Consider the following 25620-nt stretch of genomic DNA (forward strand, 5'->3'; position numbering starts at 1 on the left):
AGCAGATTCTTAACCACTGGACCACCAGGGAAGTCCTCAGATTTCTTTCCGAATAATCGAGCAGTTTTATTTAAAGTATACAGTTTAATGGTTTTTAGTATATTTACAGAATTGTGTAACCATTACCACAGTCAATTTTAGAACATTTTTCATCAGCTCCAATAGAAACCTTATGTCCTTTAGCTTCCAAATCGTCCATTTCTCTGAGCCCTAAGCAACCACAAATTTACATACTGTCTCTATAGATTTGCCTATTCTGGGCATTTTATATTAATGGAATCATGTAATATGCAGCCTTTTCTGTCTGTGTCCATTCACTTAGTATAGTGTTTTCAAGGTTTATCCATGTTGTAGCATGTGCCAATACTTAATTCTTTTTATTAATGGTTGACTACTATTCTAGTGTATAGATATACTATAATCTGTTTATTCAAAAGTTGATGGACATTTGGGTTGTTTCCACTTTGGGAGGTATTACGAATATTGCTGCTGTGAACACTGTGTGTACAAGTTTTTGAGTGGACGTGTTTTCACTTCTCTTGGGGGTATATACCTAGGAGTGGGATTACTGAAATGGTAGTTCTTTTTATGTTGCTGGACTCAGTTTGCTAGAATTTTGTTGAGAGTTTTTGCATTTATTTTCATAAGCTGTATTGGTCTGTAGTTTTCTTTTCTTGTGATGTTAATTTTGGTGTCAGTGTAGTACTAGCCTCATGAAATAAGTTGGGAAGTGTTCCCTCTTCTATTCCTGGAAGAGTTTGGGAGGAATTAGTATTACTTCTCCTTTAAGGGGTAGAATTTACAACTGAAGCCATCTGGACCTGGGCTTTTCTTTGTGGGTAGGTTTTTGATTACTGATCCAACCTCTATTATTAATTGTAGGTCTTTTTAGATCTTCTGTTTCTTCCTGAGTCAGTTCCGGTAGTCTGTGGTTGCTGGGAACTGTCCATTTCATCTGTGTTTGTATTAGCCGCTTAGTTGTGTCCCACTCTTTGTGACCCCATGGGCTTCTCTGTCCATGAATTCTCATGAAATGGGTTGCCCTTCCCTTCTCCAGAGGATCTTCTCAACCCAGGAATTGAACCTGGGTCCCCCGCATTGCAGGCAGATTCTTTACTGTCTGAGCCACCACGGAAGTCCCCATTTCATGTAAGTTATCTAAATTATTGACATATGGCTTCCCATAGGATTTGTATTTTATTCTGTGTAGCTTATTCTGATCAGTTTCCTGTAGATCGATATTTGTTTCCACTTTTTTTTTTTGCTGTTACAAACAATGCTTCAATGACCATTTTATTGTGTCTATCTTTGTGTTCATATGTCAGTATGTGTATGTTCTAGAAGAGGAATTGTTGGGTCAGAGGTCTGTGTATTTAAAATGTTGATTGTTTGTTTCTATCTTCTTATCCTCTTTCTTCTCATCTTTCTATCCTTACTAAATTGTATAAGTTATTTTTTTTTAAAATTATCTATTTATTTGGCTGTATCAGGCCATAGGTGTGTCATGCGGGTCTTCTGTTGCGCCTTGAGGGCTTCTTTCTAGTTGTGCTGTGCAGGCTCAGTAATTGCGCTGCTCGGTCGTAGCTGCTTTGCAGCATGTGGGATCTTAGTTCACCCGCCAGGGATCCAACATGCCTCGCCTGCGTTGGGAGGCGGATTCTTAACCCCTTGACCACCAGGGAAGTCCCTCTGTGAGTTCTTTATTATTCTTGGTATCCTGGAGACTGGAGTTGGTAAGAATCCACAGAGCAAATGGGAAGGATAGATTTGAGAGCTGGATGTTTGATGCCTGCTTCTGGTCAAAGGTGCTTGATGTGGGTGCCCAAAACTTGTCCTCAACCCTGAACATTCACATGTCGTGTTTCCAGACCCTGAATCCTGAACTTCGCAGAGGTTGAAAACTCTTTGCCTCTGATGGGCCAATTTTAGCTTGGGAGAGGTCACTGGGAGTCTGAAGCAGGGCCAGGTTTCTGCCCATGACTCCACAAGGGTCCTTCCATGATGGTTCTCTTCTGAGAATGTGGAGGCTGATGGGGACATCAGGCAATTCTGGCCTGTGGGTGCCTGCAGAGGAAGGCAGGATGGATGCCCTACCTCTGTGTGGAGAAGCGACAAGGACATGTTTCCTTTTCACTGCTGTCTTTTGTCCCCTATTCATCTGGGGACAGTCCATTCTGAGTGCTGATTAACTCAGGGCTTGCCAACGCCTAGAAGAAAGTAGAGCTCTTTTCACAGAATGGGAAGTGAGGACTCTTTTGGTGGAACCTCTGCCTGTGTTTTGTTAGGGTACAGCTTTCAGCCTCTCACCCTTCCATTCCACCTTCTTTTTCTCTTTTTGGTCTTATCTGGAGTTTACAAAGTTGGCACCAAAGTAGGTTAAAATTTTGGACTTACATAGTTTATGATTTTAAAAATAACCCATCCAGGCTCCTGGAGGCTGCAGTTTTCAGGCTTTGCTCTCACGTTCTCGGGTTCCCAAAATGTCCCTTGGGGACAGCGGACAGGGACAGGCAGAGGTGACCCACCAGGGCTCAAGCTTCCACAGCTGTCTTGGCCAGGGCGGCATGCTGTAACTGGTTTTGTATGCTGGAATTCTAAGTGAGACTTTTGTGAGGAGACAGAAGGGGCTGTGTGTTGCCACAAAACTTGGAAATCTATTTGTGTGGGACATCTTGGCCCCACTGTTGGGTTGAAAGCATCCCAAACATGAATGCTGCTGGAGGGTGAATCTCCAGGCGCTGGGGAAACCTCGGCTTTTCCCAGGGGCCCCTCCCTCTTGACAGAGACTGAGAAACTGTTCCCTCCAGGGCCACATGCCAGCCTGGGCACGCTTTGTTCCCCGTTTTGTTCTATGGGGTGTTCTGGCCTTTCCAGCCCTGCAAAGGCGAAATCAAATTATCTTCTCTCTTGATCCAAATGAATTTCGTCCCTGGGGAAGCCGGGGTTGAGTTTCCAGACAGTCAGCAGGGAGACTTTTTGTCTTTACCTCCTGGCTGACGCCCTGCCTTTGTCTCTCTGCCCTGTTTGTGTCTTTCAGTCAGCGGAGTTCTTCGAGATGCTGGAGAAAATGCAGGTGAGCATCCTCAGTGTGGGGGTCGGGGAGGGGGGGCGGTGCGGGGCAAGGCCCGGGTGGGAGTGCCACAGCGACCTCAGGACACAACACCAGGAGAAACCCCTCGGGCAAAACCCAGGTCCTTGGAGGGAGGGCAGAGAAGAGAGCACAGTTCTGAGGGGCCTGGGCCACCTGAGGCCACTTCCACGTGAACAGCACTCAGGATTCTGGAATGGCTCCTGCCTGAAGGATGGAGAGAAGATAAACAGAACCTGCCAGCAGGGCAGACGGATGTGGGGAGGGTTTGAGAGGGTCCGTCGTTCCTGGAATGGGTCAGAAAGAAAGCCCCTTCTTCGAGGAGTCATCTCATGTCTGGGAGGCAGAGCAGCCAAGTAGGAGACAGACCTGAGTTCAGATCCTGCTCCTAACACTCGCCAGCACTGGTTCCTGCCCTTTTCTGAGCCTCTGGTTCCTGTTTTCTGTCTACTCACAGCACTGTTCTCGCCCCACTCTGATGCCAACCGCATGGCCATTTTCCCACACTAAGCAATTCAGCAACACCAGCTGGGTGCTCTACAGTTTCACCCAGTTCTGACACAGTCTCCCCGGAGATCTCGCAGGTCAAGGGGTCAGTCCCACAAGACCACCCTCCTCTGACTTCAACCCCAATCCCAAATCCAGATTATCACTCGTGTTTTGACTCATTGGCTATAAATCAGAGGTTCCCATGATCGCTCCTTGGTTCCATTAATTCACTAGAGAGACTCACAGAACTCAGGAAACCCACTGACTTACTAGGTTAACAGCTTATTGTAAAAAGAGATAACTCAGGAACAGCCAGATGGAAGAATGGCCGCGGGCAAGGTATATGGGAAGGGATGCAAGCTCCCATGCCTTCTTCGGAAACTGTGTGTTCACCAGCTAGGAAATCCCCCAAGCCCTGTCCTTGTGGGTTTTTGTGGAGGCTTCTTTACACAGGATGATTGATTAAATCATTGGCCACTGGTGATTGATTGACTCTCCAGCCTATCCTCTGTCTCTGGAGGTTGAGGTTGGGGCTGAAAGTTCCAACCCTCTAATCAGGGTTGGTTCCCCTAGCAACAAGCTCCCATCCTTAGCGGCTTCCCAGAAGTTACCTCATTAACATAAGCTTATGAATAATAAGGCACCCCTTTCACCTTTTTGGCTCTGGAGCTGTTTCAGGAATGAAGGACAAAGGTTCAAATGCTGTAAAAAGAGATGCTCCATTGCTCTTAGCATCTAGGAAATGCCAAGGGTTTTAGGTTTTTCCTACATTTATAGTTGGCTTTCTACAATCAGAAAGAGCTTTGCCTTTTCTCCGTTCATTTGTTCATTTGTCCATCTATCCATCCATCTGTTCATCCATTCACTCATTGGTGTGGACTAATGGATTCTGATTATACGATAGTTTATAGTCTATATAGTAAAATCTTTATTTTAATGCTCAAGTTGTCTTAGATTTGGCCAGTGGGAGCCCCTGGGACCTGGCTGCTATACCAAATATATATTAATAGTTCTCATAAATCATGATAGCACAGCTTCTACAAATGAGAATGCAAATACCCACTTACATGGTTGTCTGGATGAAATGAGAAATAACAGTTATAGATGGGAAGAAGATGCTGATGATAGCCTACACATTTCAGGCACTTCTCTGGGCTCAGAGATTGATAGGTGTCACCTCATTTCTTTCTGAGAAGTCTCACAGGAAGTAGGTATATTGTTATCCCCATTTCACAGATGAGAAAACCAAGGCACAGAGCTATTAAATAAAGCACTCAAAGGCTGGTAAGTTATTATTGTAGCTTTGGAGCCAGAAGGCTTAGCCACTATGTTATGGTGGCTAAGTAGACGCTCCAGACTCCAGGAAGGAAGATATGGTAGTGATGGTTTGGAAGCTCTAGGAGGGAGGCAAATGAAGTGCCCACAGTCAGCCTGAGATGCAGGTGGAGCTGCTGAGAGGGTGACTGTCACCAGCAATCAAGCATGGTCCTCATGGAAAAGCCAGGTCACCCCCCTAAGGGTGGGGAGAGTTAGGGATGGTTTAAGGGAAAACTATTATTAGTGGTTGTGTTATTATCACAAGCAAGTTGTTAAAATCCCCTTCTGTGCCCAGCAGTGTGTGGACTACAAGCTAATTTATATGTATTTAGGGAGCTTACAGTCAAGTTTCGGAAACAGGGAGGGCCTTGGCCTTGACAGTGAGTGGTGGGAGGCAGCATATAATTAAGTAAAGCTGGGATTTCCACCTCAATCCCTGGAGTCCCGCTCTGCACTCTGCCAAGCTGGTAGGGAATTTGCAGCTTGCCCTGCCTTCTCTCTGGCTGCTCCTGCAATCCACTCACCCCTCACTCCTTACCCACTTCCCTCCCCCTAGCCCTGCCTTCCCCACAAAGGGCACAGAATCCAGCCCCACTCAACTGACCTCATCATTCTCTTGTTTCAAGGCTACTGAGTTGTCTTCTCAGCTAGATTGGGAGCCTATCAAGGGCAGGGGGTCTGTTTTATTTTTTTCTGGCCATACTACGAGGCTTTCAGGATCTTAGTTCTCTGACCAGAGATGCAACCATGCCCTCTGCAGTGCAGCTTCGGAGTCTTAACCACTGGACCACCAGAGAATTCCCAAGGGTCTGGTTTTTATGCTTCCTTTCTGTCTCCATGGCAGGTGGCTGACCCCTGCGGGTGGTTGGTCAATTTCATCTCAGCTGAGACTACCTGGGGCTGAGACCAGACTTCCCAATGCCTGGGCCTCTGCCAAGTACCCCCTGGGCCCCAGCCTCCGAGGGGCCACCGCTGCCAGCTCTTCCGTGTATCTGAAAGTCATGTGGGGAAGTGGCTGGTGTGAAGTGCGGCTGGAGTCTGTCCTTGAGTGTGGGAGCCCTCTTTCATGCTGCGGGCGTGGAGACAGAGGCTTGAGTGTTGTAGCATCCAGGGCTCTATTAGAGTTGTGAAGAGCTGAGACTAAGATCCAGGACTCCTGACCTCCCTGACCGAGAGTCAAGGGATTTGAAGAAGAGCGCAATCCTTTGAAGCAAGAGAAGTGCACAAGCTTTGGATCCCTTCGGTCCTGGGTTCAAGTTCTATCTGATGCTCTCTAGCTGAACATCCTTGGCCAAGTCATTCTACCTCTCTGCACCTAGTGTCCACATGGCCAGGGATGAGAGAGGGGGTCATAATCATGACACCTATAGCAAGGAGATCAAACCAGCCAATCCTAAAGGAAATCAACCCTGAATATTCATTGGAAGGACTGATGCTGACGCTGAAGTTCCAATACTTTGGCCACCTGATGTGAAGAGCCAACTCATTGGAAAAGACCCTGATACTGGGAAAGATTGAAGGCAGGAGGAGAAGGGGGCGACAGAAGATGAGATGGTTGGATGGCATCATTGACTCAACGGACACGAGTTTGCTCAAGCTCCGGGAGATAGTGAAGGACAGGGGAGCCCGGTGTGCTGCAGGCCATGGGGTCAAGGAGTTGGATACGACTTAGCGGCCGAACAGCAACAATAGCAAAGGCTGACACATGGAGAGGGCCCAGTGCTGGGCGGTGGCTCTGTCATGGGGGAGGGCATGGGAGGAGGTTTGCTCACCTGCCCGGGGCTGTTTCCAGGCAGGGATGACTAACGAAGGACAAACAGACCAACTCCTGACATCACCCCTCTCTTCACCCTCCCAGTTTGCTTCCCTGCTCAGGGACTGCTGTCCACTCAGGTGGTTTTCTCCCCATGTGGGGAAAGGAGGGCCTGTCGAGTGGGAGGGACCCTCCCTACTCCCTCCTGGACGATGCTGCAGGTGACTCAGTCCCACCAAGTCTAGATCCACCCAGTGAGTGAGCAGGAGTCCTGGGTTCTGAGGGCTGTGGGACAGGACTCTGCACTCTAGACACACGGCCCAGCTTCACCTCCAAGTGCTGACACCACTAGCTCCAGGAACCTCCTCCCAGGGCCCCCATTTCCGAGTTGGTAAATAGGTGCTGAGAGTTTTCAGAGGAGACTGAAGGAGGGAGCGCTGTGCAAGGTCAAGTTCCTGCTCTGTATTTTTATGATCGGGCAGGGGCTGCTGCAGGACACTCTTCTCTCCAGAGGGACCTGCGTGTCCCAGTGTGTCCCAGCATCTCACACCCTTGTCGGAATTTATTCAGTTTTGGGAATGCCATGTATCCCACTCCCTTAAAACCCACTTAAGTCAGAACGTGGCACTGCTGGACCGGGCCCTGCTCCCCAGAAGGGCATCTCCCAGACACCTGCAGATGATACCCTTTAATCCAGGCCCAGTGAAGGTGCCTGACCTTTGCGATGACACCTCTGTGAGATGGATAGGTGGGTGTTAGAATCCTCATCTCACAATTGAAGCTGTGGAAGCTGCAAGAGGCTCAACTTTGTCCAGGGTCACTGGCAGTAAGACAACAGCGGAGTGAGGACCAGGCCACCTGCCCGTCAGCCGTGGGCCCTCCCACCAGGGAGGAGTGGAGCTGGTGTGGCATGAGGTCCAGCCTGTGGGTGCCGACACCCCAAGATGCAGGTTCCCATCCCTCACCCCTCACCTGTTGGCTTTGAGAGAGCCTGGTGATGTTTAAGTGTTGAAATGGGTCTTGCCTGGTGGTACAGTGGATAAGAAGCCGCCTTGCAATGAAGGGGACATGGGTTCGCTCCTGGTCTGGGAAGATCCCATGTGCCATGGGGCAGCTAAGCCCGTGTAACTAACCCCTGCTTGGTGCAACTAGGGAGAAAGCCTATGCAAAGCAACGAAGACCCAGTGCAGCCAAAAAAAAAAAAAAATAGCACCAGCATGGAAAAGCTGCTTACCTATAGCTTTTACCATATTCTTACCACTCTTCCAAGGGCTCAACACATTCTCAACATTGAATCTTCACTACCAGAGTAGGTGAGGTTTTCATTCCCACTTTACAGATGGGAACACTGAGCTACACAGAGGTTCTGTGACTTGCCCAAGGTCATCAGGTCGTAAGTGGCAGTGCTGGGATTTGAACCCCCGTGATCTGGCTTGAGCCCATGCTGTTAACCTGCTGCCTTGCCGAGGCTTCTGTGAGGCCTGAGTGTGCAAGGGCCACGCCGGCTGCCGCTGCTGTCACTAACTGCCAGCTAAGGCAGCTGCTCCTGATAAACTCCTCTGTTTGGCTCGTCTTCTGTGACCTTTGCTTTTCCATGGATCCTCTTTTCCTTGTTTCTGCAGGGGATCAAGCTTGAAGAGCAGAAGCCGGGACCCCAGAAGAACAAGGTGGGCTGGGCGGGTGACAGAGGCAGGGGACACAGCGGGCTTGCTGGGTTCTGCTATCTTACGCTGTCTACCTCAGATTTTCACCATGAGCCACTTAGGTGACCACACCATGTTGACTAGGGCGTAGTGGGCAGCAAGGGGGGCCCTGGCTTAATGCCTTTGGGGCAGCTTCTGGGTGGACTGGGGTGGAGACAAGGTTTGAGGCTCAGCCTGGCTTCTCTGCACCCACTCCTGTGAATGGACCACACGCTGTGTGTAGGGGTGTCAGGCCCTGTGCTCCAGGTTCCAGAGGCATCAACTCTCAGCTTCAACTTCCATTGCCCAGGCCCAGGGGTGCAGCTCATCACTTGGAGGTCAGCCCTCTTACCTGGAGGGGGCTGGATGGGACCAGAGGTTACCTTCCTGTCACAGCCTCCTAGGGTGAACAGCTGGGTCACCAGAAGTGTGGGCCTCAGCGCTTTGCATACTGCATCTTCAGCTGGCAGGGTCTGCACTCAGGTTCTGTCACTCTGGGGGAGAACTCAAGCCAGGTTCCAGAGCTGCCTCTAGGCTATTTTTCTGTCCGGTGTTCTGCCCGTTGATCCTTCCAAGGCTCTGCTGCAGTCTGCCAGGCCCCCAGCCCCCTACCTCCCCCATCTGGGAGAGGGGAATGGAAACAGTGGTCAAACCTGATGGGTGTTGCGGGGATGGATGGTGACATTGTCTGGTTTGTCTTGCAGGATGACTACATTCCGTACCCCAGCATCGACGAGGTAGGGGCCCCCTGGCTGCCTTCAGCTCTGGGTCCTGTCTCTGGGGCGCAGCTGGGGGAGCTGATGGTGATGACGTTGATGGTCCCTGCCCGGCCTCACGTGGGAGAGAATGCTGGCCCTGGAACTTGAGGGCCTGAGGTCTCTTCCCATTATCCCCTTTGTGACCTCAGTTTTTCCATGTTTAAATTGGACGTAACTGCCAAAGCTTTGCACCTCTGGTGCTCCAGGGTCGGTGAAACGGGAGATATTGCAGGGCTTAGAGGAGGGGTTCATGTTACTGCTTTTGGCCTCAAATATGGGATCCCCTCCTTGGAGTGGTTGGAAGGTTGAGGGACACCCCACCGGCACCCCTCCCCTCCTTCTGTAGACCCGGGACAGGCTGCAGTGCCAGACCCTCCCTCTGCCTCCAGGTTGTGGAGAAGGGAGGCCCATACCCCCTGATCGTCCTGCCCCAGTTTGGGGGCTACTGGATTGAGGACCCCGAGAACGTGAGCACACCGACCTCCTTGGGCAGCAGCATCTGTGAGGATGAGGAGGAGGAGAGCCTCAGTCCCAGCACGTTTGGCTACAAGCTCGAGTGCAAGGGTGAAGCCAGGGCCTATCGCAGGCACTTCCTGGGGAAGGTAAGGCACGGGGACCCAGGGCAGGGAAATAAATAGCTGCTGGAGGTGGGGGCGGTGGGCAGGGGGTGGGGGCAGGAGCCTGGCGTTCCTCTCCAGGCCCCCTTTCTCTTTGTCTCTCCTCTTCCAAGTCCTGCCCCTGTCCTTGCTGCCTGCCAGTGTCTTGACTGGCTCTGCCCCTGGGCGGGGGTGGGGGGTGAGGACGGGGCAGACTGAGCATCTGCAGAGCCAGGAAGGCTCGTGGGTGATGGGTCCAGGTTGGGAACACCCCCGACACATATTTTAGAAGGTGATGGAATGGGTAGTGTTTGGAGGTGAAGAAGAGTGGAAGGAAAAAAAAAAATGTTCTCACACTTAGGAAGTCTGTTTCTATCAAAATAGTACAAGTCTCTTGTGTCCTCATTCTAGCAGGTCCCCCTTGGTACTTGTACCAGATGATGTGCTGTGAGCCTCTGATGGCTTAAAAGTGACGACTTTACATTTCTTTAAATATATTCTGCCCACCAGACTTGCCAGGTTCCGGAAGTCCCGAGGGCAGATTCCGGAAATCTCCAGCCTAAGGCAGCTTTGCAGTCTTAGGAGTTGTGTGTCAGCACCTCCTGGGGAATGTGTTAAAATGCAGATTCCAGGGCCCCACCCCGAGATAACTGGTCCAGGATGGGCTCCCTGAGCCAGGGAGAGACCGACTGTCTAGAGAACCAACTGGCTCCACCCTCCCAGGTTTATTCCTGCAAATAGTCTGAACTGGGGAGGGTTGCCCCTGGGATCAAGGTAGCAGACTAGGTATCATGTGGTGAAGAACTTGTGCTTTGGTCAAGACAGATGTGGAACCCTGGATCTTTCACTTATTAGTGGTTTGACCTTGGATAGTTAACGACTCTGAACGTGGTTTACCCATCTGTGAAATGGGCACGATGATGTTTTCTTCTGCATAAAGTTAAAAGTCAGGATTAAAGGAGTGAAGGGATATTGGGCTTTTAGCCCAGTGCCCGGCAGGTCCTGGGACTCCGGGCAGTTGGAACCTGTTACTGTGGCCCTTCTTCTCCTTCCCCTCATCTATCCCTCCCTCCACCATCACCAGCAGAACCACAACTTTAGCTTTTATCTCTTCCTTGTTGCTGTGGGGCTTCTGACTCCTGGTGAAGGAGGTGATTTGGGGGAACATGTCTGGAGGGCCCCCCCCCCCCGCCAATTCCCACTAACACCTGATTTCTATCTCTAGGATCATCTAAACTTCTACTGTACCGGCAGCAGCCTGGGAAACTTGCTTCTGTCCGTGAAGTGTGAGGAGGCCGAAGGTGTTGAGTACCTTCGGATCATTCTCAGGTGGGGCTTTGGCGCTGTTGGAGGCCACGCCTCCAGTGGCTGGTACCCAGAAATACCGGTCTGACCAGTCTGGTCTGGGTGTGCTGGGGAAACAAACCTGGCTGGAGTCTTGGGGCTGTGTGTGAGTTGCCAGGTGGGGAGACCAGGTGTTTGTGCCAGCTGGCTGACTGCAGGAGTCAGCATGGTGTCTGGGCTCAAGGTCACCTAGACCTTACCCCCACCTGCTTCTCTTATGGGGACTGGGACTCTGAAGAAGATGGTCCATCCTGCTGAGATATAGCTCCAGACTGTCCTGGGAGAAGGTTTGCCAGAACACTGCCTCCAGTGTGCATCCAGTCGCGGAAAATAGGTCCCAAAGCATCTCTGTGTACCCTGGGCTCCCCAAAAAGGAATGGTGGTAACAACCGGAGCACTGATTCACAGCCAGGCCGGGGACCTCTCTCTGGATTATGACCTTCTCAAGGGCAGGAACTAGAATTGGTTTCTGTTGGACTTATGTGTTTTTTAGAACATCTTTTGTAGTAATGACAGTGAATGGTCCATGTTCTCTGCAGGCCTAGTGGTGAGAAACAGGATTTTAATGTATGGCACAAGTATTATTTTATTGATTTGCACAGGATGCTGTGGGAACACAGAGAGTCAATCTTAAATATCTCTGTCCCCATTGGGCTGGTGGAGAAGCGGGGAAAATCAGCAATGGTGCTTAGCAGTGTGCTGTGAACCTGTCAAACTCCCAGTCCATATTTGTGAATCTAATTGGAAGTCCTTGATGGTATTTGGAAAAGAGCAAAAGCATTTTTTCTCTGCCCAAGTGTTGAGATAAAAATGGGATGGAAAGTGACAACTAGCCTTGCAATGAGAAGGATAGGAGGAGGGGGGAGCTGGTACAAGGAAGTTGTCAGCACTCATCCAATTTTGATTTGCTCTTTCTTAAGAAAGGAACCAATTTTCTTTGCTGAGGTTCACCTGGCTAGAAATGATGTTTGCAAGGCAAGGAAGAGTCCATTAAATCGCTAGCACCAATATTCTGAGAGAGTAATACCCCGATCCCCATATCCTAATAGGATTTCAAGTTGGTGAACCTCTGTGAAGAAAATTACTTCCATTCTTAATAAAACTCAGACCCAGATGCGGTAGCATTTCTGAGTAAGAAGATAATTGAACCAAGGATCTAACCTTCTTTTTCTAATACCGTTATCCTATCTGAAATGCCACACCTGGACTAAAAGAGAGAGAAAGATGCTTGGCACACAGCACATTTTGATGATTTTTTTATTCTTTGGTAATCTGTGGGGTGATATGGAGAACTGACCTCAGTGCCTCTTTCTTAGAAAGCAGTGTAATGAGGGAATAGATGAAGTGGAAATTGCTCAGTCGTGTCTGACTCTGCCATCTCAGGGACTATACTGTCCATGGAATTCTCCAGGCCAGAATACTGGAGTGGGTAGCCTTTCCCTTCTCCAGGGGATCTTCCCAACCCAGGGATTGAACCCAGGTTTCCTGCATGTTGGAGATAATTCTGTGCTGTTTAGAAGTAAGGGTGAGCCCTGGAACATTCAGAGGTCTTTCCACACGGAACCACTTTTGTTGTTTCGGGTCAACAGCGTTTGAAATCAATGCCTCGGGGAGTGACTTCCCTGGTGGTCCAGTGGCTAAGACTCCACCCTCCCAGGGCAGGGGGCCTGGGTTTGATCCCTGGTCAGGGAACTAGATCGCACATGCTGCAATGAAGATTTCGCATGCTGCAGCTAAAAAAATCTCGCATACGACAAGGAAGATTGAAGATCCCTCTTGCTACAACTAAGACCAGGCACAGCCAAATAAATACTAAAAAGAAATGCATAGGATTCCTTTTTTTAAAAAAATGTCCTGGGGAGTTAAGCTCAAATGTGGCTTTCCCAGTAGAAATCCAGTGAGCAGGGTGGCAGAGAGAAACCATTCACCAGCTAGGAAGTTGGGTAATCACATGGTATACCAAAAGCCAGATGTAAAAAAAAATTGGCCTCACGGCCTAGTAACTTCACCAGGCACAAAGAAGAAATTATGCAGAGATGAAATTCCCCTGCTGGCAGTGACTCTATCCCAGTTTCTTCCTCATTCCCTGTCAGCTTCTGGATTATTTAATTGATGTCTTAGAGCAACCAGCTCTCCAGCTAAAATCTGAGGATTCTAACAACACCTGTGTGTGCCGTGAGAGTTGTCAAGGAGAATCTCCTTACAATTTGGAGATAAGTAACAAGCCCGAGTAGATGTCACCTTTTTCAATGTGTATGCTTATTCAGTCGCTAAGTCATATCCAACTCTTTTGTAACCCCTTGGACTGCCCACTAGAGTCCTCTGTCTATGGAATTTTCCAGGCAAGAATACTGGAGTGGGTTGCCATTTTCTACTCCAGGGGATCTTCCCGACCCAGGGATCGAACCCACATCTCTCATGTCTCCAGGCTTGGCAGGTGGATTATCCACCACTGTGCCCCCTGGGAAGGTCCACCTTTCTTAAGTTTGGATATAAAAAGAAGGAGAGGAAAAAAACAAACAAACCCAAACCCTAATAGTTTGGTGAAAGAAAAGATCATGCGTTTAAAAAAGCATAACTTAGCGTTTAGAGGGTAGGAAAATATCCAAGCTTTGGAAAGGATTTATTATAGCAAGCCAAGTTAAATTCCGATATCCATTAACTTTATATTTTCAGCAAACCTCTAAAAAAAATGATCTGTTTTAAAGACAAAAGATTAGGGACATCCCTGGCGGTCCACTGGTTAAGACCTGGGGATCGAACCCACATCTCTTGCATTTCTCACATTGGCAGGCAGGTTCTTAGCCACTGAGCCACCAGAGAAGCCCATCGTGCTATTACATCGGAAATTTCATCTGAAGCAGGTGCTTTTCGAGGAGGGCACACGTGACTGAGTTTAACACGAGGTGAAGAACCTGACCGGATCAATAACAGTGATGGAATAAATTGAAAAGTTCTCCAAGAATTCTCTCTCCAGAAGTTTCTAGATCTAGACGGTTTGCAGGTAGTTATTTGAAACTTGTAAAGAACAGATTTTATTTAGAACTTCCAAGATAAATAGGAATTTTTAAAGCTACCTAAAAATAGATTATCTATGAATGACAGCCAGCCTGGGAGCCAGTTTCTTATCAGCCATGGGACAGTGGGACAGTAGCTTTAAAATGGTGGAAGAAAGTTGTTCAGACATTAAAAAAAATGAAGGGAGTACATTATTCACAGAATCTAACTGAAAGAAACACTAAAGGATGTACTTCAGCTAAAAGAAAAGAGAAACCGAAAGAAAAGATGCAACTAAAAAGTAAGAAGACATAGATAAACTATGCTGATAAATTTAATTACTGACTGGAAAAAGAATTTTTTTAAAGAAAAAATTCTTGAATTAAATTTCTAAACAAATACAGGAAAGACAGTGGGAAGGAAAGAGTTCAGTAGCTCTTGTGTCTCCTTCCTTCCTCAGGAGAGAGATAGCAAGTAAGTTTAGAGTTTGTTGGAAAAATATAAATAGGTGTATTGGAAGTTATAGAAATACAATATATAGCTCTTAAACTAGCAGAGGGATAAAAAGAATTTTAAAAATTTACCAAACTGAAGGCAGGGAAGGAGAAAGAAGAAAAAACACAGGGTTATTAAAAACACAAAGTGATAAAAGCAATTCCAAGTATATTAGTAAGCACAAGTACAAATGGTCTATGAAAATCTCAGGCTATCGGATTGAACTAAAATGCAGCTGTATTCTACTTATAAGAGTCATGTCTAAAGAAAAATGACATGGAAAGATTTAAAATGAAGAAATAGAAAAAGATATTCTGGAAAAATACTAGCTAAGAAATCTGGTGTAGCAATAGTCCTGTCAGAAAAAAATAGAATTTCAAGGAAAATGCATCAGTAGAGATAAAAGGAGCACTCTTGTAACTTGGGAATCCTTCCCTACTCCTGATTTCCTTGCTTTGTGAAGGAACACTTCTGTGTAGCACTCCTGGCTGTCTCCACCCTCTTGGTAGGTAAATATGCAGTAAGGACTTGATGTAGGTAGCTGTATCCTTTTCCCTTTCCCTCCTGAAGCTATCTGCCCTTGGGGTACTCCCTGCTCCCTATATTGTAGTCTCACCTGAGCAGACCCCAGGAGAGGAGGCTTGTCCCTGCCCCGCACTGTCTGTGACTGGTGGATAACTCTGGGGTTTAGTTTTAAACATTCATTTCACCTTCACGCTAAGCTACTGTGCTTCCTCTTCACCTTTATCAGTACCAAAGGAGTCATTTTCATTTCCAACTGCCTTGCTTTTTAATTTTTTTGGCCATGCTGTGTGGCGTGTGGGATCTTAGATCTCTAACCCGAGCCCTTTGCAATGGGAGTGCGGAGTCTTAACCACTGAACTACCAGCAAAGTCCCCAGCTGCCTTACTTTTAATTTCTTTTTTTTTTTCTGATTTTGTTCATAACTTGGGCCAGGAAAGATGCTCTTTACTGGACCCCTCAGAGGCCTCAGGCTACATGACGATCAAAAGAACAGTCCACCTGGAAAGTCTAACTTGTCAAGTCAAGTCATGAACTTGTACTTAGTAACATAGTCTTGAGTTTAAAGAGGCAAATGCTGATGGGAATGTGAGTAGACAAATCCTCAGCTACAGTTGGAGATTTCAGGAACGCCTCTTAGATACCAGTGGACCAAGCAGACACAAAAATTGTGAGGATATAGATTTGAACAACACAGTTAACAAATTTGATCTTCTAACATACATTCCTGAACTCAACAAAGGAAAAAAAAGATACATTTTTTTCAAGCTCATGTGGACATGAAAAAACAGTCCATGAATCAAGTTAGCAAATTTCAAATAATAAATATCATATATGGGGGCTTCTCTTGTGGCTCAGCTGGTAAAGAATCCGCTTGTGATGAGGGAGACGTGGGTTCGATCCCTGGATTGGGAATATCCCCTAGAGAAGGGAAAGGCTACCCACGCCAGTATTCTGGCCTAGAGAATTCCATAGACTATATAGATCATGAAGTTGCAAAGAGTTGGACATGACTGAGTGACTTTCTAACTAATGTAATAGGTTATATTCCCAGAATACACAAAAATTAAATTAGAAGTCAGCAATTAAAATACTGAAAGATAAGACTCTTATATTTGGAATGGTAAAAAAAAAAAAAAAACAAAGAAAACCCTTTTAAATAACTCATGTGCTGAAGGGGAAATCACAAAAGAACTGACAAAATATTTAGAACTAAGTGGCAGTGAAAATACCACCATCAACGTGTGGGATGCAGCTAAAGTGGTACTTAGGGAGAGATGTATAGTTTTAAATGCATTTGTAAAAAAGAAGAAAGATTCAGTGTGTAAGCATGCAGGTTGGGATGTTAGAAAAAGAATGTTGTTGTTCAGTTGCTAAGTTGTATCCCACTCTTTGCGATCCCATCGACTGCAGCATGCCAGGCTCCCCTATCCTCCACTATCTATAGAGTCAGTGATGCTATCTAACTATTTCATCCTCTGCCTCCCCCTTCTCCTTTTGCCTTCAATCTTTCCCAGTATCAGGGTCTTTTCCAATGAGTCAGCTCTTGGCATCAGGTGCCCAAAATATTGGAGCTTTAGCTTCAGCATCAGTCCCTCCAGTGAAAATTCAGAGTTGACTTCCTTTAGGATTGACTGGTTTGATCTCCAAGTGACTCTCAAGAGTCATCTCCAGCACCACAATTTGCAAGCATCAGTTATTTGGTGTCCAGCCTTCTTTATGGTCCAACTCTCACATCCATACATGACTACTGGAAAAAAACAACCGTAGCTTTGACTCTACGGACCTTTGTCAGCAAGGTGTTGTCTCTGCTTTTTAATACACTATCTAGGTTTGTCATAGCTTTAGGCAAAGCAGAAACCAAAGAAGATAGAAGGAAAGAAAAAAGGCAAGCATAAGCTAGTGAAGTAGAAAGCAAAAAAACCAAAAAAAAGAATAGAGATAGTAAAATTAAAAGCTATCTCTTTGAAAAGATTAGTAAACTAAATCCCCAGCAAGGGCTGATAATGAAAACAGAAAAGATATCAACAGATACTATTTCTGCAATGAAGGAAGGGATACAACTACAAATAGAAATGAAGTCTTAAGAGAACACCAAAAACAACTTTATATTAATGCATTTGATGGATACTTTTATAGAATAAAACATAAATTACCAAAATTGACTCAGTGAAGAGTAGAAGACCTTAACGTTCACCGTTAAAGAACCTAACTGGTAGCCAACAGTATCCTCCAAATGAAAAAGAGCAGGCCCAGAGATTTCACAGACAGATTTTAGCAAACCTTTAAGGGACAGGAAATTCCTATGGTATACAAACTATTTCAAAGGGTGAGATGCTTCCTAGCAATTTTTTGAGGCTTGATATTGAAACTTGACAAGGGAAGCACAAGAAAATAAAACAGGCCAGTGTTGCTCCTGAACGTAGGTATGAAACTCTAAATGAAATATCAACAAGTTAAATTCAGGAGGATATGGAAAAAATAATACAGCATAAGCAAGTGGAGTTTTACCCAGGAAATGAAAAGATAGCTCAACAGAAATATAATCCACCAGGTTAACAGATTAAAAACCATATGATGATCTCAGCAGATGCAGAAAAGCATTCGGTAGAATTCAACACTTTCATAATGTGCTGAATGAATCAGGGGAATGGGCTAAATTTAGAATCTTATGGTGAATCTCTTTATAGAGCAACTCTCATCCCATTTATATTTTGAGTAAGTCCAGATTTTCAAATATTAGGTTTTCTTTTCTTAAGGTTTAATTGCATGTCAGACCCGAATATATCCAGAAGCTCTGCCCACTTCTTCTGGAGAACACAAAAAACCCACCAAGAAGCAAAAAAATAATGTTGAATTTGAAGGTGACTATTTGCATTTCCTGTTTCAGTTGCAGTCAGCTGTACCCTGAAGGTTCTTTGAGTATCCATTTCCCGTGGGGTCCCTAAGTAGGATCCTGTTTTCCCATTTAAGTTGAGGGCACCCAGTGCCTGGCTCGGGTGGCATAAGGCAGGTCTGACCCAGGGGTGACATGAATCAGGTACCTGCTTTGTGGCCTGTTGTGACCTCAGCCACCTTCCTCGTTGACTCCATTTCTGTGGACTCGCCTTTCTTATCCTCATCCATCTCGTGAAAGGTGATCTTCACCCCTTCTCATCTCTTGGATGTGTGTAGGTCTAAAGTAAAGACGGTGCACGAGCGGATTCCCTTGGCTGGACTGAGCAAGTTGCCCAGTGTCCCTCAGATTGCAAAGGTAAAAGCTGGCACCAAGAGGAGGTGGCTTCCTCTTTTAGCTGGGTCTTGGGGGCACAGGCTTGTCCTGGGTGGGCTCTGCCTTTGGGAAGGAGGAGCCACTCTCCTTTTGGACCCTTGACTGCATGCATGGAGTGGGGGAGCTGTTGGTGGATACCCCCAAATCCCTACTCCATCTCATCCTCACTGCTGAGGCTGCTCAGGGAACAGGCTGCTCTTACCCAGGTTCTTACCCCAAGTTCGCAGCTAGTTCAGCAGACTAGAGAAATGGAGAGACAGGCCTGGATATGGAGAGTAGGGTGGGGCTTCAGAGGAGGATGGAGGGGAGGGGAGCTGGGAGCCTTCAGAGCAGAGGATGGCTGGGGTTGAGGGATGGTCAGGCTGTTGATCCCGACAGAGGAGCCTCTTAGGTAAGGAACCATCAGTGGGTGGAGGGGCCTGGGTGCCTTCTCTGGGATGCGGGGAACTGAGTCAGAAAAGAGGGGCAAGAAGGATGATCAGCTGCGTTGGGGTGGACCCACACTCTGGGAGTGGGAAGGCCAGGCAAAACTGTGCTGGATACCTGTGGTGGCCTCACTTCAGTGGGAAACACCAGGAAGGTCTCTTGACTTTCCTGACCACACACGAGTGACCAGCAGTGACCTCAGACCCCTGGGCCCTGCAGGTCTTGGCCTCATTCTCTTTCTCTTGGTGGGCAGGGCAGCCCAGGTGTGCTCCGTGGACGTGGCCCCTGAGCTGTGTTTTTCTCTCTCCCCGCTCAGGCTTTCTGTGATGACGCAGTGGGGCTGAAATTCAACCCTGTCCTGTACCCCAAGGTGAGGACCTTCCCCTTCCCCCTGACTCCGGCCCTGCCGCTTGGCTTGGATTTGCATGCCTGTGGCTCTGTGGGAAGTTCTTTGCATCTTGGGGGTTTTTTGTGGGGTCTCCATGACAAACCTGCATGTCTTCCCCTCATCCTGCCTACCCCTTCACAAACTGATCTGCTGGAAACCCATCCTCAGCCACGCCTGGGTCTCCGGCCTGCATCAGTCGATCCCCAGTTTCGTGGAGACAGCAGATGGGTAGCAGTTTCTCCGTCTCACCCTGATTGAACCTCCTCAAGGCTGGTGCTGGGCTGGGGAGTGATTCTGCCTCTAGGTAGGGGGCTGCTGCAGACCTGGTCAGCCATAAGCATGGAGTTGGGGAGCGAGCAGAAGGCAGAACCCCATTAAGAAATACAAGGCCAGACCTTGGCTCCCCATTGCCAACATTACTACAGTTCTGAGGCCTCACAAGCTAGGCCTCTTCCACCGGGCTCTAGTTAATCGACTCGCCTGGTCCTCTGTTAACAGCTTCGTTGGGATTGGCCTGATCTTGACCCCAGTTCTGATGTGGGGGTGCGGGTGGGGAGGAGAGCAGTGCTAACAAAACGAACTCATAAGCTCACTCAAGAACAGCTTGGCACGAAAGGACCTAAATCACACATGGACAGTGAATTGCTTCAAATCGGTCATCGAGGGATTTCCTTGGTGGTCCAGTGGTTAAGACTTCAAATTCCCAATGCAGGGGGCATGGGTTTGATCCATGGTTAGGGAACTAAGATCTCACATGCCGCACAGCGCTGCCAAAAAATAAAAATATAATTTTGTTTTAAATGAGAAAAAAATTGGCTGTAGGAAGAGACCCAGGGCTTTGCGCACCCGCAACATGTAGGCAGAGACCGTGCAAGCTGGTTGGTGCTCCCCAGCGTCCACTGTGGGCCAGCTGAAGCTGGCTGGGGCTGGTCAGTCCTCCTGAGTCCCAGTTCTGACAACCAGGAACCAGGAGGTGAAACGTCTGGTGGGGTTGTGTCTGAAGAGGGATCCTGTCCTGGCTGTGACACCCCAAGCCCCTAGAATCAACACCTCAGATCTTCACGATTGTGCTTGACACACTGTTTCTCCCCGTGCAGTGGCAGAGTTAATGGCAGAATCTTCTCTCATGGGGAGAATGTGCCAGAGTCCTTCTCTAAGATGGCCCTTTCACCCCATCCGAGCATCCAAGGCGCTTCCCAGTAATATGCTGCGCTCCACCAAACATTTTCTATCACTCAGACTGCCCTCCCCTTTGTAATTAAAGCTGAATTACTGAGGTTTAGCCAAACATCAAAACCCCATCATAAAATCCTAACTTAACTACAAATTTGGCAATTTTTGTTGTCAAATCATAGCCACCGATGACTCTCATTTTTGTAGTGTTCTCTCTGTAGCTTGTAAAGCCTCCGGTTCTGGGAATAATGGAAGAGCAGCTGTATTTTCATGTTTGCTAGATTGGAAGGATTGCTTCGTCCGGCTGGGATGTTCATCTGGCTGAGATGTGTGCGTGTTTTTACAGTTCACAGAGTTTAGAATGTTCCTTGGAGGGTGTCCATGGCTCAGTGCCTCTTCCCGGGCAGGGCAACTGCTCTGAGCCTTTGACTCATCCCAGGCGGGAGTTGGGGGGGGCCCTCTGGGGTCAGGCAGTGCTGATCTTCCAGGTGAAGCTGAGAAGTGTCCATTTCATCAGGCAGCTGAGAGCCACAGAGAGAGATGTCAGGGGTGACAGCTGACATGGGTCACGTACTCAGGCCAACAAGTCGTGCCTGGCTTGTTCTCCCCGTAGCATCTCATATGGTCGAATCCTTCCTTTTTACTGCAGAGAATAGCCACTAAGTCTTCTCTTTCCTAGCAATCTGGTCCAGCTCTGATCTTTCTAGAGGGTTTACCTAGATGTTGATGATAGCCGCTGTGTGCTCTGCACTTCGTGTGCCCCATTTCCCTGAATCTTCAGAGCCACATGTCTTCATTGAACAGATGAGGAAACTGAAGCCCAAGGAAGTTAAGTGGTTTAATCAAAGCTGCACAGGTAAAAGCAGTGGACTGAAAATGAGAGATTAGTGTTTCTCACCAACTCTTTGAAACACAAGAGACAATTGGATGGAACCAATGGTCCGGATTTTTTGTTTGTTTTTTCTTTGTATATTGAATTAGGGTATGTTCCTCCTTAGAGATCTCTCCTTTTATGGGTAAGGGGGATTGAAGTCTGGACAGGAGCAGCGCCTTGCTGAAAATCTCTCTGCTGGACTTCCCTGGTGGTCCAGTGATTAAGAATCTGCCTGCCAGTGCAGGGGACATGGGTTCGATCCCTGTTTGATCCCTGATGCAGGAAGATCCCATGTGCTGTAGAGCAGCTAAGCTCGTGTACCACAACTACTAAAGACTGCATGCTCTGGAGCCCATGCTCCGCAACAAGAGAAGCTGCCACAATGAGAAGCCCATGCACGGCAATTAAGAGCAGCCCCGCTTGCCTCAACTAGAGAAGGCCCGTGCACAGCAGCGAAGATCCAGCACAGCCAAAAAAAAGAAAAAGTCACACTGCTGATTAGAGGTGAAATTAGAGCTAGCATCATCCTTGATGACTATGGTTTTGGGGTCCCAGCTTCACTTTTTACTCCCCAGATAAAAAGACTGGGGTCAAGTCAGTTCCTTGTGTTCTGGTGGACTCTCTGTGTGCACAGGCATTAGCTGATAGATCTAAATGGAAATGGAATGGGTGACCCAGAGGTTTCATCACTGGGGGAAGCCCAGGGGCTGGAATCTAGCTGAGACCTTCGGACCTGTATCCTGACTGTGGACTTCATCTCTTCTCTTCCTCCATGTGTGGACATCTCATATCAACTGGGGCCCGTCCTCCACTGAAATGGGCACTTCCCCTTCCACCTGCCTCCTGACTCTGCCTCCAGGTTAATAATCTAATTTCTTTTATTCCCTTGTTTTCCAGGCCTCCCAAATGATTGTGTCTTACGATGAGCATGACGTCAACAACACATTCAAATTCGGGGTCATTTATCAGAAAGCCAGGCAGGTAAGCATCACGAATCCACATCACTCGAGCCTGTGCTTTCTCCCTGGGGACGTTTGTTTTCCCATTCCCCACACACAAGAGCACCTGGATTATGTTCTTAAACATCGTGAGTACAACCATCCTGTCCACATAAGAATTAGACTGGAGGTGGCAGAGTCTTCAAGGTAGGCTGCTGCTCTCAAAAAGGCTTGCACATCCTTGAAACCGCGATATAGCTTTTCATTTAGTGAATTCTAGTTTTTCCTGGCTTACTTCTGCTTGTGTTTAGCAATGGGCTGTTGGTCACAAGAAAAATCAGACAGGGGGGAGGGGAATGGATTAGTGAAGGCTGCTTTCTTTCTGCCCACCACTCTCCCTGCTGGGAATTCGCTTTTGCTCCCCAGATGTGAGTAGTGTCCTGGCATTGAGTGTGCGCTCTCTGCCCATCTGTGTTCACTGATGTCATGTTTGTGGCTTCCAGTAAGCCACAATGAAAGTATTCACACTATGGAAATGGGCAAACACCAGAGCTTCTGTTTTTTTCTCTCTTTAGAGAGCAAGTTGTTAAAATTTTTACCAGTACACACTGCTCATCCTTCTCTGTCTCTTGGGGTGCTTCAGGTGCTGCTTTGGAGTCAGTTGACCAGAATGGTGTTTCTCAAAGTGTGTTCCGTGAGACCCTAGTTGACCAGAATGGTGTTTCTCAAAGTGTGTTCCGTGAAACCCTAGTTGACCAGAAAGGTATTTCTCAAAGTATGTTCCATGAGACACTAGTCTGGTGAACAAATGAGTTCCGGAGGGGAGTGATCAGTTGTGTGGGAACGTTTTAAAGGTTCTGAGAACCCTCAAAGTAGATAACTCTTTATAACTTTGTTGAACTCAGTATTTCCCATACTCATTTGACCACAAACTTCCCATCTTTCCTACCATGAACATTTATTAACATCCTGAGAAGTGGTCGGCTGAACATACCACTGTTTCCTCATCTGTGGGACCGTATTATCAGAGCTGTACAAAGTAAAAATGCAATATGTGAAAATAATTAGAGCAGCTACTTGAATAATTCCCTTACATTATAAGATTCGTCTGTGTTGGTCTTTTAGCTCCTCAAGCCTTCATTAATTTCCACATCCATTTCATCTTCGTATCATCCAAGAGCCTAGCATGGTGGCTTTATAGAAATACACTCAATTTTTTGTTATCTGAATGAATGAATGAATAAAAGTTTTGGCCCTCCTGATGGTAGGTCAGTAGTATTTTTCAGTATTACCTCTGTCATCTCTTTTGCGTGACAACATCTTTCTCATCTGGATGATAGCTGACTTCCTTGTCTGAAGATATTAGACCACAAGAGGCATGCGTTTGCTTAAAAACACTCTAATTAATGAAGGCTTGAGGAGCTGAAAGACCAACACAGATGAATCTTATAATGTAAGGGAATTATTCAAGTAGTGGCTCTAATTATTTTCACATATTGCATTTTTATTTTGTACAGCTCTGATAATACAGTCCCACTAATTAAAGTTCTTTGCTTGTGAAATTTACCAACGCCGATCTCATAAGGTGATTACAGTCCAATGTTCCAGCAAAATTATAATTACTGGACATTAACCATCCACCTCAGAGAAGGAATCTGACGGAGTCTGCATGTTGTCTATGTACCTGACGTAACTGAGGCAAGGAGTGGGCGCAAGGGCAGAGAAAAGTCTTTTCTTAAAACACATGGATTGTTTTGCAGACCTACATTAGGAGGGATTAATATGAACATTTGTTGTGTGAAAGCCCTATGCTGACCCTAGGATATAAATAAGCCCCATCTGACTCTCTGTTTGTCAGGCACTTTGCTAAGCACTGTGGCGGATACAGCAATGACTAGGAACCCCTCCCTGAGTGCATGATCAAGCTCAAGGCCAATACAAAAATAAAGACAGTAATCCCAGACAGAGTTAAATCCTTGAGAGAGGTACACACCCCAGAGCATAAGCTAGATTGTTTTTTTCAGGAGAAGATGTACATTGTCTGGAAGTGGTTATTCTACTGAACCCTAGCTTCCTGACCTGAGGCAGCCAGCATATTGGGCTCAAGTTGTGATAGATCAGGCATTGGGAAACATTTTCTGTAAAGGGCCAGACAGTAAATATTTTAGACTTCTCGCGCTATACTGTTTGTGTTGCAACTATTCAACCCTACCTCTGTAGTACAGAAGGAGCCACAGACAATATTAAATGAATTAGCCTGGCTGTGTTCCAATAAAACTTTATTTATAAAACAGGCAGCAGGCCAGACTTGGCACCTTGGGACATAGTCTGCTGGCCCCTGCTAGAGAGCATTGTTTCTCAAGCTTTAGACAATTACAAACCATATCCAAGATCATATTAGTTTACTCTTCTGTTTTTTTAATTGCATCTATACCGTACTTCCCAGGTGGCTCAGTGGTAAAGAATTCTGCTACCAGTGCAGGAGAATTGGTTCAATGCCTGGGTCGGGAAGATACCCTGGAGGAGGAAACGGCAACCCGCTCCAATATTCTTGCCTTTGAAATCCCATGGACAGAGGAGCCTGGCGGGCTACAGTCCATGGGTTCACAAAAGAGCTGGACATGACTTAGCAACTAAACAACAACCGCAATCTGTGTAACGATTCACCCACTGAGGGACAGACAGCTGGGTTGTTTTCAGTTTGGGGCTATTATGAATAAAGCCACTGTGAACATTTGTATACAGTTTTTTATGTGAGCAGAAGTTTTCATTTCTCTGGGATAAATATTTAGGAAGACAATTGCCTGAGTGTGTGGTGATTATATGTTTAGTTTTATAAGAAACTACCAAGCTGTTTTCTAGCATGGTTGTTCCATTTTACATTCTTACCAGCAATGTGTGAGTGATCCATTTTCTCTACATCCTTGCCAGCATTTGGTGCTGCTACTATTTGTCATTTTAGCCATTCCAGTAGATGTGTGGTGAGACCTCGTAATGGTTTTAATTTGCACCTCTCTAATGGCTAACGGTGGGGCTTCCCTGATGGCTCAGTGGGTGAGGAATCTGCCTGCGGTGCTGGAGACACGGGTTTGGTCTCTGGGTCAGGAAGATCCCCTGGAGGAGGAAATGGCGACTGACTCCAGTTTTCTTGCCTGGGAAGTCCCATGGACAGAGGAGGCTGGTGGGCTGCAGTCTGTGGGCTCGCAAAGAGCTGGACACCCTGAGCGACTAAGCACACGCACAGTGGCTAATAACAGTGAACATCTTTTCCCATTTGAACATCGTATTTGCCATCTGTATATCCTCTTCAGTGAAATGGCTGTTCACGTCCTTTGGCCATTTCCTAATTGGATTTTTTTTTTTTTTTACTGTTGAGTTTAAAATTTTTAAATAACAGCTTTATTGAGGTATAACTGACATACCATACCAATTCACAACAGCATGTGACTTATATCTCAGTAAAGTGCACAATTCAGTGGTTTGTAGTATATTCACAGAATTGTGCAGTT

At 46.9% G+C, this 25620-nt stretch overlaps 1 protein-coding gene across 4 annotated transcripts in view; it reads left to right on the forward strand.

The window, feature by feature from the left end:
* The window catches only part of RAP1GAP2 (RAP1 GTPase activating protein 2), a 185131-nt gene that overhangs the window by 119836 nt on the left and 39675 nt on the right, over positions 1-25620 (forward strand). For 2 of the 4 annotated variants that reach the window (XM_069542763.1, XM_069542765.1), the window contains 8 exons: positions 3038-3073; positions 8270-8314; positions 9034-9066; positions 9477-9689; positions 10909-11012; positions 18216-18294; positions 19055-19108; positions 22071-22154. In XM_069542763.1, coding sequence (XP_069398864.1) covers positions 3038-3073; positions 8270-8314; positions 9034-9066; positions 9477-9689; positions 10909-11012; positions 18216-18294; positions 19055-19108; positions 22071-22154 — 648 coding nt within the window. The remainder of the gene's footprint in view (positions 1-3037; positions 3074-8269; positions 8315-9033; positions 9067-9476; positions 9690-10908; positions 11013-18215; positions 18295-19054; positions 19109-22070; positions 22155-25620) is intronic. The other 2 variants (XM_069542764.1, XM_069542766.1) reach the window with 1 other exon arrangement.

Source organism: Ovis canadensis, chromosome 11 (assembly GCF_042477335.2).
Source record: "Ovis canadensis isolate MfBH-ARS-UI-01 breed Bighorn chromosome 11, ARS-UI_OviCan_v2, whole genome shotgun sequence".
NCBI classification, from domain to species: Eukaryota; Metazoa; Chordata; class Mammalia; order Artiodactyla; family Bovidae; genus Ovis; species Ovis canadensis.